This window comes from Neophocaena asiaeorientalis, unplaced genomic scaffold, assembly GCF_003031525.2.
Source record: "Neophocaena asiaeorientalis asiaeorientalis breed wild unplaced genomic scaffold, Neophocaena_asiaeorientalis_V1.1 scaffold106, whole genome shotgun sequence".
NCBI classification, from domain to species: domain Eukaryota; kingdom Metazoa; phylum Chordata; class Mammalia; order Artiodactyla; family Phocoenidae; genus Neophocaena; species Neophocaena asiaeorientalis.
Genome location: NW_020172597.1, coordinates 1,264,054 through 1,275,282, shown reverse-complemented (window position 1 = coordinate 1,275,282; position 11,229 = coordinate 1,264,054). Strand labels below are relative to the sequence as shown.

At 55.0% G+C, this 11,229-nt stretch overlaps 1 protein-coding gene across 2 annotated transcripts in view; it reads left to right on the top strand.

Annotated features, from left to right (window-relative positions):
* The window catches only part of GRIK3 (glutamate ionotropic receptor kainate type subunit 3), a 230,522-nt gene extending 225,038 nt beyond the window's left edge, over nt 1–5,484 (top strand). The window contains exons 14-16 of one of the 2 annotated variants that reach the window (XM_024738787.1): nt 1,511–1,733; nt 2,258–2,508; nt 5,290–5,484. In XM_024738787.1, the coding sequence (XP_024594555.1) occupies nt 1,511–1,733; nt 2,258–2,508; nt 5,290–5,484 (669 nt within the window). Of the gene's footprint in view, nt 1–1,510; nt 1,734–2,257; nt 2,547–5,287 lie in introns of both variants that reach the window. The other variant, XM_024738788.1, reaches the window with a different exon arrangement.
* Nucleotides 5,485–11,229: the final 5,745 nt, after the last annotated feature.

Genomic DNA, 11,229 nt, shown 5'->3' with positions numbered 1-11,229 from the left:
CACTCCTGGCAGTCACAGCCCCTCCCCCCGCCTGCAGCCCCGCGCCAGCCTGTTTGAGCGCACCCATGCCATCACGCACGCTGGAGCTGGGCCGGGTGCCAGTCAGACAGGCTGACATCACAAACAGGCACAGCCAGACTTGGAAAGAGCCAGGGACAATGAGGCCTGCAGAGCCGCCGACTCCCCTGGGATCGGCAGAGGCAAGGCTGATCCCTGCTGGGAGCAGGCAGCCAGCAGGCACTAAGTTCCCAAGAAATCTCATGAGTGCATGCACCCAGGTCTGCCCAGTCTCCTCAGGCAGCAAGAAACATGGAACCTTGGTCCCCTCTCCTGGCCCCAGGCCCTCTCTGAGTCTCCCCAGCCAGGCGGGGCATGCACAGCAGCCCACCCACCAGGCCTGACCTTAGGGATGCTGGTTCCGTATTCATGGAGCAGCATCCTGCCCGGGATGCTCTGGAACAAGAGGCTGAGGGGGTCTGTGGACCACCTGCTCTGACTGCCCCCACTCTTCTCCCCTCTCTGCAATTCTCACCCTGCTTCTCTTTTTTTTTTTTTTTTTTTTTTTTTTTTTTTTTTTTTTTTTTTGCGGTACGCGGGCCTCTCACTGTCGTGGCCTCTCCCGTTGCGGAGCACAGGCTCCGGCCGCGCAGGCTCAGCGGCCATGGCTCACAGGCCCAGCCGCTCCGCGGCATGTGGGATCTTCCCAGACCGGGGCACGAACCCACGTCCCCTGCATCGGCAGGCGGACTCTCAACCACTGCGCCACCAGGGAAGCCCCCTGCTTCTCTTTTACTGTTTTGAAGGAGAACAGACAGGAGCACTTGCCTCAGACAAATCTTCCCCTGGGGCATGGTACATAGAGCGACCTGCTTGAAGTGGGAGTGGGAGGCCCAGAATCCACCGAGCTTTGCCCTCATCAGCCCCTGCCCCTCCCCTCACCCTCAGAGTGGTTTCTGCGAGGCAGTGCAGCTCTATGGTTAGGAGCATGGGCTCTGGAGCCAGATGGCCTGGGTTAGAAGCCTGGTTTTGCCACTTTGTGTCTGAGTAAATTAGGCAAATTGAGGCACAGCTAAACTCAATTTTCTCGTCTGTAAAATGGGGCTAATGACAGTACCTGCCCCCTATGATTGCTGGGAAGAATCAGTGAGTTAATACAGGCAAAGCACTTAGAACAGGACCTGCACATGTTTAATTGTTCAATAAATCTTAGAGAGAGAAAATTAATTTTTAAAAGAACATCCTGAAAAATACTTGTGCCGTGGCAAAGAGCCAAGTGTTTTCGGGTAGGTTGGCTCGACTCAGGTCTATGACTCAGCAGCTGTGTGTCTGAGGACCTGTCCGCCCAGGCCCTCAGTTTCCACATCTGAGCAGTGGGTCGCACTCCCTCGCTCTGAGGACTGGGCACAGAGTTCAGTGACCCGGGCCCTGCTAAGGGGTGAGCTGTGCTTGAGCCCTGTGTGCTCAGTAACTGTGTGTGCATCACCACCCCTCATCCCTCCCCACGGCCCAGAAATCCAAGATCTCCACTTTCGAGAAGATGTGGGCCTTCATGAGCAGTAAGCCCTCGGCACTGGTGAAGAACAACGAGGAGGGCGTCCAGCGGGCGCTGACAGCCGACTATGCGCTGCTCATGGAGTCCACCACCATCGAGTACATCACCCAGAGGAACTGCAACCTCACCCAGATCGGGGGCCTCATCGACTCCAAGGGCTATGGCATTGGCACGCCCATGGGTGAGCATAGGGCTGCAGGCGGGAGGGTGGCGGGTGACAAAGGGTGAGCGAAACCGCCACGTCCACTCATGCGCACACATGGCCCCCTGCTCCCTCTCCCAGGTCACCCCACTGAGCCTTAAAAGGCAGCATATCCTCAGCCCAGAAGCAGAAAGGTAGAGCCACAAGCCTTGCGAGGTCAGCCCTGGCCTGAGCAGAGGAGACCTGCGCAGGCACAAAGGTGGGGGGTCAATTCAGAGGTCATGCCTCCTCTCCCTGACCTCACCCCTGCTGATGCCGCCCAGATGCTCTGCAGGCCTATGGAGACAGGGATTCGTAGGCAAGACTCTCCGCCCCAAATCGGGACCCTTCCACCCAGATACCATAGGTGGATTTCAAGAGGGGCCTCCTGGCACTAGGGTCCCCCTTTGGATGAGCGTACTGAGAGGCCCAGCGATGGTGTCTGGTACGCACCAGGGTACTGACAGGGGCGCACAGATGGACTGAAGGCTGCTGACAGCCAGGTTCCTCTCTCCCCCACTCAGGCTCCCCATACCGGGACAAGGTCACCATCGCCATCCTGCAGCTGCAGGAGGAAGACAAGCTGCACGTCCTGAAGGAGAAGTGGTGGCGGGGCAGCGGGTGTCCCGAGGAGGAAAACAAAGAGGCCAGCGCCCTGGGCATCCAGAAGATTGGGGGCATCTTCATCGTCCTGGCCGCTGGGCTGGTCCTGTCTGTGCTGGTGGCTGTGGGCGAGTTTGTATACAAGCTCCGCAAGACAGCAGAGCGAGAGCAGGTAAGCCCCCAGGAGCTGGGGCCTGCGCGGGGAAGGGAAAGAGACGGAACGGGGTCTGCGCTGGTTTCTAACCCCGTATGTGCCAGGTGCAAGGTGGTATCTGATCCCATCCCCACCGTAGCCCACTCTGAATCCAGTCCACCAGGAAGCCCTGCCAGCCCCACCTCTGCACTGACTCCGGGCATGTTTTCCCCTCAGTGTAGCTCCACACCAGGCCACACCCATCCTGTCCAGCTGGATCATGCACCAGCCTCCAGTCTGGCCTTCCTGCCTCCACTTTTCCTCTCGATCAGCTGCTCTCCATACAGCAGCCAGTGCCCTGTTTAAAACTTAATTCAAACCGTGTCATTCCCTTGCATAAACCCCTCCAGGGTAATTGTCGAAGCTTCGTGATGCTTACATAGGGGGTTCATTATACTCTTCTCTCCACTTCTGCATATATTTGGAAATTTCCATAATCAAAAGTTTAACCAAAGTAAATAAATAAATAAAGAGAGAGGAGGGCCGGCCCAAGCTTGCTAGGTTCAACCTGTCTGATTAATTCATCAACTGTGGTTAGGTAGTGGTTCTGGGTCCCAGTAGCAAATTGCAATCACAGGGAGAAAGTGTTTTAAGTGCTAATACCCCTGGCCTCACTCCCAGAGACTGTGTTTTAATTGGCCTGTGGTAGAGCCTGGAATAGGCTTCTTAAAGTGTACGGCATGATTCAAATGTGCACCTTGATTGAGGGCTACTGGGCTGCGGGGAAGCTCCTCTCACAGCGAAGTTCAAAGGGATTCAGGGCAACTGTGGAAGGAGATTGCAGTTAAGTCATATGTATAAGATGCACTTACGCATCCATCCAAAATTAAATGGAATCCTTTATAATCAGGAAGCTTGAGTTAGCAAAGAGGAGGGGCAAAGATAATTCTCGGTGTTCAAGTTCACATGGGTATAAGAAAAGGGACATGTTCCCATATTGCTGGGGGGAGTCCAAGAGGGTAAGTTTCTGGAAGGTAACTTTGTAGTATGGCCAGAGTCTTTAAAAGTGGCCATGCTTTTGACCAATTTCTTTTTTTTTTTTTTTGCCGTACGCGGGCCTCTCACTGTCGTGGCCTCTCCCGTTGCGGAGCACAGGCTCCGGACGCGCAGGCTCAGCGGCCATGGCTCACGGGCCCAGCCGCTCTGCGGCATGTGGGATCTTCCCGGACCGGGGCACGAACCCGTGTCCCCTGCATTGGCAGGCGGACTCTCAACCACTGCGCCACCAGGGAAGCCCCAATTTCTACTTTTAGAAACGCACCCAATGGAAGTGGCCAAGGACATGTGCAATTTTATTGACAAGGTTGTTTGTTGAAGTGTTAACTATAATGTGAAAAAACCTAAATGTCCAATAACAGGGAATGGTTTAAAAACTTACGATACGTCTAAAACTAACAATCAAATTCTTTGGGTTACATTAGAATTACATTACAATTGGAATGAGCTCCAAATTCCACCGAAAAGCCTATGAGATCTGGTCCTTGCCCACGTCTCCAACCTCCTCCTTCCCACCTTCCCCCCTCACTTACTCTGCTCTATACACACTGGCCATATTTTTAGTCCTTAACCAAGCACATTTCTGCCTCAGGGCCTTTGCACATGCTGTTCCATCTACCTGAAATGCTCTTCCCCCAGAGCTCCATATTCTTAGAGTCTTTTGGTCATTCAGCTGAAGCTCAAGTAGTCTTCCCCACCTATCCCCCCTCCCCACCCCACTCTATCCCATTTCACTGCTTTATTCTCTTAATAATAGTTATCCCTCTCTGAAATTATTTGTTCACAAGTTTATTATCTATTTCTGTCCCATCATTAGACCATGGGCTCCTAGACCATGGGCTAGGACCTTATCTGTCTTTTTCACTGCTGTGTGCCTAACACCTGGAACAGTGCTTGGCACAGAGTGGGTCTCAGTAAATAGTCTCAGAAGCAAGAAAGGGAGGCGAGGAGGGACGATGTCTGCATTTAGTAGGGAAGCAAGGGGACACTTGGCAAGGTCACACAGCTGGTGAGAGGCAGGGACAGAATCCAAAGCCAGGTCCCCCTTCCCCTTCACCACACAGCCTACCTACAAACTGTCTCAGTGCCGATGCCCGGACCTCCCAGCCCCACTGCCTTCTCGACAAGCTGCAGGACAACCTCTGGCAGCTGGTCTCATAGGAGCCACTGTCATCAGATACCTGTGGGCAGTGCTGCAACTTGAGCTATCCCTCTTGGATATCCACAGGGACCCAGGCCAGAAGAGGCCGCTGCCACCCACAGCCCTACAGGAGAGAAATATGTACTGAACTTCCCTGAGTGGGAGCGCGGTGGCCCCTCCCCTCAGTTGGAAGCCCTTCCAGCAAGGTTACCCATATACTCATCAAATGTTTCTTAAGCACTGACTCTGAGCCAGGCCTAAAGCTGGGGGCTGGGCTCATAGGGATGAAACTGGCTGGTTCCTGCTTCAGAAGCTAGTGGAGAAAAGTCAGGCGGGTACATTCCTCAAACATGGATGCGCATGCCAGTCAGAGCCACAGTTGGCTCATCCGTAAAACGGGGCTAAGATGATACACCTTAGACTCCAGACAAGGACGTGATGCTTTGTAGGCTGCTACTCAAAATAATCACCTTACAGGGGGCAGGAGGCAGGTGGGGTAAATGTGTGAGGGAGACCCGGTAGCTTTAGCAAGGCTCTGGGAGGAAGGGGAGGAGTTGGCTGGAGTTGCAGGGTCGGGCCTCACCCATGTGCCCCTTGCCCTCCACCCCCTACCCCCACCCCAGCGTTCCTTCTGCAGTACCATGGCCGACGAGATCCGCTTCTCCCTTACCTGCCAGCGTCGGGTCAAGCACAAGCCGCAGCCTCCCATGATGGTCAAGACTGACGCCGTCATCAACATGCACACGTTCAACGATCGCCGGCTTCCAGGCAAGGACAGCATGACCTGCAGCACATCGTTGGCCCCCGTGTTCCCCTAGGCACAGGTGGGGCGGGGCCCACAGGCCTGCAGGCAGGGCGGAGGAGAGCAAAGGACACTGGAAGGAACATCCCCAGTCCCCATACTGGGCTTGGGGACCAGAGCTGCTGCCTGCCTATTGGGCCAGGAGTCCTCTGCCCTTACCTACTAGGAAACCAGCAGGCCCCCAGGCCAGCTGCTTGGGCTTCACCCTCCTCTTGTTTCTTCTGTGGGTTTCTAAAGCTGCCAGCCAAGACAGCCAAGGCCAAAGGAAGCACATGCCTCTCTCAGGCCAAACTCATCTGCCCCTCGACTCTCTTCTCCAGTCAGAAGTTCCTACCATGGCCCTGCAGGGGCCAAAGAAAATGGGAAACAGCTCTTATATTGCCACTCCTTCCCCGTGAGCCCAGGCCTCCTGGAACTTGACTGTGAGACCAGAGACACAAACCTTGGGTACCTTAAGGATCTTATAGTTTGGCTGCCAATGGGAGCTGAAGTTGGGGATTGGCCACCCCACATGCCTGGGCAGAAGGAAGACTTCGTCCCCCAGGGGCTGCTTATGTGGTCCTGATCTCCTGGACTTGACACCACCCATGGAAGCCCCTGTTTGGGCAAAGTTGAAGGCAGAGAGCCCCATAGAGGAAAAGAGGAGTTTGGAGGCTGGGGGAGAGGAGGATACACAGAGACCGCCATTTTGAATTCTTCTGGACAATGTCCCAATGGGTCCTACTCCTCTAGGAGGTCTCTAGGAATGGAGGAGTGGTCAGAGCAAATTCTTCCCCACATTCCGGCCAGAGGAGAGAAGACCCCCTGAATCTCTTGCAAAGGATGCCTAGAGACTGAGACAGTATTTGAAGCCCAGAGGAACAGTGGATTCCATGGGAATCCCTCAGGCCCTCGAGCCTGCAGATGGTACTTTGCTGGTTACCAAGCTGTTTTCTAAACCCTGGTGGCATTAGGGAGCTTGAGCTCTTTGCCATCTACTCCTCAGCAGCTCCCCATTCCTGGCCAGTTGACCTTGACCTTCTGTCATCATGGAAGGAGGAAAGTAGCCTAGATTGAAGTGAACGTCATCACCCCTCCTCTAAAGAGGATCATGTCCTATGGCACAGGCTAACTTTGGGGTAGATGGGGAAAGTCAGAAGGGCCCTTAAGAACACCTGGCCTCCTGGACTTGCCAAACCTAAAGATGCTCCCCAGGAAAAGCAAGTGTTCAGGAGCAAAATAGCCTCCCTGATAGGGGCCCCCATGGTGGGGGGAGAAGCTGCCTCCTGGAGAATTAACCAAAGGCCCCACACAGAGACACAAGGCCCTTATGGCCCCTGGTCTCTTGTCTGGGGTAGCTGGGACCTTGTGGGGTTTGGGGGTTCAGCAGAGATGAGGTACAGTGAGGGGTTGACCAGGTGATCTGTGGGTTCCAGCTAGCTGTGACAGATACCCTAGAGGTCTGTGACTCTAAGATTCTGGGAGATGAATGAGACATGGAGGGAATAGGAACAAAGTGTCCTTAAAGAGAACACGATGGGGCCAGCAGGGCTGCCCGTAGCCAAGGGCAGAGGGCAGGTTTTGAGCAACGGAAAGGGGCCTGGAGACTCTGGACAGGGACCCAGGAGATACCAGCCACACCCCTCCACCACTCTCCTGTTTCTGCTTGGGGACCCTGGTTAGGGAAGAGCTACATTTAGGTCTCCAGAACCTTCTCAGCTGGGGCGAAGGGTAATCTCTGACTCCCCTCAGGACTCCCAAAGCAGGAGAGCACAGTGGACTCCTGTGATAAATACCGTCCCTCCTCCAAACTGAGCTGCAAGGCCAAACCGACTGGTTCCCAGAATCACAGTGGCTCCAATAGGCTCTGTGCTCTGGAGGTGGGAGAAGAGGGCTGGACATACCACGTAGCCAACACACGTCATGATAGGAAAAGCCATGCTATTGTGAGCTCCTGGGTGTAGGAGTGTGTGTGTGTCTGTGTGTGTGTGCGCGCATATATGTGTATCTTTGTATGTCTCATCTTTGTGGGTTGGGCATGAAGGGCAAACTAGGGCAGGTGACAGAGTCCAGGCATGCAATAATAGGAGAATCCTTTGGGTTCTGACGTGTGTGTGTGCGTGTGTGTGAACTGGGGGTGAGGGAGACAAATATCTGGACAAGCCGCAGGACCCCATACATGTAAAAACAGGAGAAGCCATGTCATAATGGGGTTCTGGTGAGTATACATATGTATGCACGCGTGAACGACTGTGTACGCTTGTGTGTGTGTGCGTTTGTGCATCAAATGGCAGAGGGTGGAGAACAGAATAACACCTGCAAACATCGCCAAATACGTTTAAACGGAGAAGCCATGTCATCAAGGGGTCCATGTGTGAGTGTGCGTGCACATATGTGGGTGCAGTGGAGGGCGGAACCAGACAGACACGTAGCACAGGGCAATGCATGTTGTATGTGAGAAGCCACATGGGACTGGCGTTCGTGTGTGAGTGCGCTCACATACGTGTGTTCGAACGCACGCATATGTTCCAGCTCACAGCAGGAGCAGAGACGGACAATCAGGAAGGCAGGGAACCAGAGTGTGCAAACACTTCTGTCGTGGAGAGATCATTGTCACAAAGATTTGCCGAGATGACATAGGCACGGGCACGGGGAGACCGGCCAAGTGGAGGCGAAACGCTGCAGGGACTCACGGCCAGTGACTCCTTTGCTCTTGGTAGAGTGGCCCGTTTGAAGGGAAAATGACATTTTTTTGGCAATTACCAGATAACCGGATTCTGATGAAGGTATCTGCCGATTTTTTCTCACCAACCACAAGCATGAACCGCTCTCTTTATCCGGTCTAATTTCATAGCACGTGCCCACATCCATGTTCGTATCACACACACATGTGTGTGCTTTTGTGTGTGACATGCCATGAATGTGTCATTTCTTCTGAGGCTATGCACATAGATAGACTGTGATGGGAAGGGCGACAAGGAGGTGGAGTGGGTAGGAGGAGCTTCATCGAAGGGGGAGAGAATGCTGGAAATCAGAGGCACAGTTCAATTTGGGAAATCCCCTGAAAGGGACTGAAATGATTTCTCGAGTCCTACACAGGGATGGGAGGACACGCAGCCTGATCTCGCCTCCCATTCAAGCCTTATGTCCGTGTGTGTGGATAATGTCCAAGCTCTGCCTGATGACCTGCTTGTCTCTGAGGCCAGCCCAGCGTTCAGAGGGCAGCAGAGCCTGTTTCTGCCCACGTGTGAGCTCTCTCTCTCCCGGGGTACGGAAGGTACCATTGCATCTTGGGGATGGGGGCCAGGGAGCTATTCCCAGCAAGGCGGGTCATGTGGAATTAAAGTTCAGGCCCACCTGCCCGCGGACGAGGATCTGAGCCGCAGCAGGTGCACGTGGGCAGGGGGAGCACGCCCACACGGAGGCACTGAGGTCAGTGGCTCGGAGTGATGGAGGCATCAACACTGGTTTGGATGGAGCAAAGATGAGACCGGCCCGAGCAGGTGCTGGCCCGTCCCTGTCTGGCCCCGCATGCCGGCCCTGAAGAAGAGACTCCCCTACCTTCTACCCCCATCCCCTACCCCCAAAAGCCAGTGCCTCCCCTCAGCCTGATCAAACTGGCCATATTGAGGGGCAGCAGTGAAGACACACACTACCCGCTAAGACCATAGGGTTTGGGGCCATGAGGGCTCCTTATCTCTCTCCCCTTGACCTGTATTGGTCTCTCTTCTATGGACAGTTAAGAAAACCCTGAGAGTTTTGTCACCATTCAGGTGTCTCCGAGTGTCTCTCAAGAGGCGTAAGGCCCCCTTGGCTGAGGAGCTGGCTCTGAATCTCTGAAGTGTGGGGGCCACCGCCCCACAGCCAGGACTCCGCCTCTGCTAGTTGAGCACACGGGCTCCCCGCAAGGCCCCGGGCACCGGCGGAGGGCAGGTCCAGGCCAGGATGGAGGAGGGTGGCAGTGGTGGATGGAGGAGGGTGGCAGTGGTGGGTGAAGGCTCCAGATGGTTGGAAGTCACTCCCCTCCTTAAACTCCAGGAAGTTAGAAGTCAGATGCAGGCACGCGCCCACCCAGAACAGTGGGAAGCTCCCTCCCCCCATCTTGCTGGCCTGCTGCGTGTGGGTGGGCTGGACGCTGCTCACTCAGTGTGAAGCCCACCCCTCCCCGAGCCCTTCCCAGCTCTCTGTGCAAACATCTGGAAGTAGGACCCACTCTGGCCCACATCCGTGGTCCTGTGTGGATAGCCAGCTGGGAAGGGCCTTGCGGTCTGGACAAACATCTATATGGACTTTTAACATCTGAGATGGGCCCGGCCCCATGGACAGATGCAGGAAGTGAGCCCAGCTCTGTAGACGGGCCTCTGGAATAGACACATCTGGAACAGTCCCAGCCTGGGTGGACACATCTGGAGCGGGCCAAGCTGCTTGCCACAGTAGAAGGGCCCTGCCCTCTGTCCCCAGGCCAGTTTGAGTCGAGCCTTCATTCCAGTCCTGGCTTTGCCCTGGAGTTAGAAGTTCGGCGCTGAGGCCATACGTGAAAGTCACAAAACTGTTTTTGATAGAAGGTTAATGTTCTATACATTATATATATGAATGTAAAAAGATATATATATATATGCTGTATGTATATATATATGCACAGTGTATATATGACCTGTAGCCCATGTGTATACACACCCTTCCCCGCACGTCTGCACACAGAGTGTACATAACCCAGCCAGTATGGGTGGGGACCAGGTGAGAGATGCGGGCTGCAGCTGCGGAGTGTGGGATGGATGCCACCTGGGTCAGGGGCTGCGGAGAGCCCCGTGGGGGAAGGGAAGGGCCTGCGTACGTCAGAGCTGCAGACCCTGAGGAAGAGGGGCTGGCAGATGGCCCGTGCACAGCCAGTGCCTCCTGGGCATGGGCAGGAGTGGCCCAGGGGCCTTGGCTGCATCTGAGAGGGTCTGAGGCAGAACAGCTGGACCTGGGTCTGGGGAGCAGCGTCACACCAGTGCTTGGCTCCTGAGTCGATATGACAGCTCTGGTCCCAGGGCAGTTGCCAGGGAGCTGAAGGGCTGGGAAAGAGGGGTCCACTGCCTAGACCAGCTCTCAGTACCTGCCTGCCCAGCCGCCAGGGAGGTGTCAGGCTCTGCCTGAAATACCCTAGAAGGCTGGAGTATTCTAGGTGGCAAAGGCCTCTGCCTCACGTTCTCAACCACACGCAAAGGCACAGCTCACAGCTAAGGAAAACCCTTTTTAAAGAGAATGACCCCCTGGGCATGGCCAGTGTGCCAGTCTGATGTCCCTGTGCCCTTAGGTATTGACCTTATCCCCCTCCCCTGTCTTCTAGAACAGACCTCAGATCACCCCACAGTGTGTCTCTTTTTTACAGATCAAAACTGAGGCCTCCAGCAGCTATAGACCCAGCAATTCCAGCCAAGAGTTTGTCCCACCTCAGACCACCTCCCCAGCCCCATTTGACCCCAAGGTCAGCTGTCAGGGAGTGACCGGGGAGCCAGAGATGTGAGCAGAACAGTGACATGGGGTGAAAGAGGCGAAGCCAGGAAGGCACTCCTCTCCGAGCACAGCCCAATGCCATCTGTCTGCCTTCTCCCCTGCTGCACCTCCCCCTTCAGGGCAGTTGGCAGGGTGCCTGTGCCCCCTCTGCCCCTGCAGTACCCTCAGGCCTCCACCCCTGCCCCACTCAGATCCATCTATTCTCATTCCAATCCTTTAGCTAGTGGTCCTGTTGCATCACAGGTCAGAGCATCTCTGGAGCATGCAGGAGAGAAATGGTCTG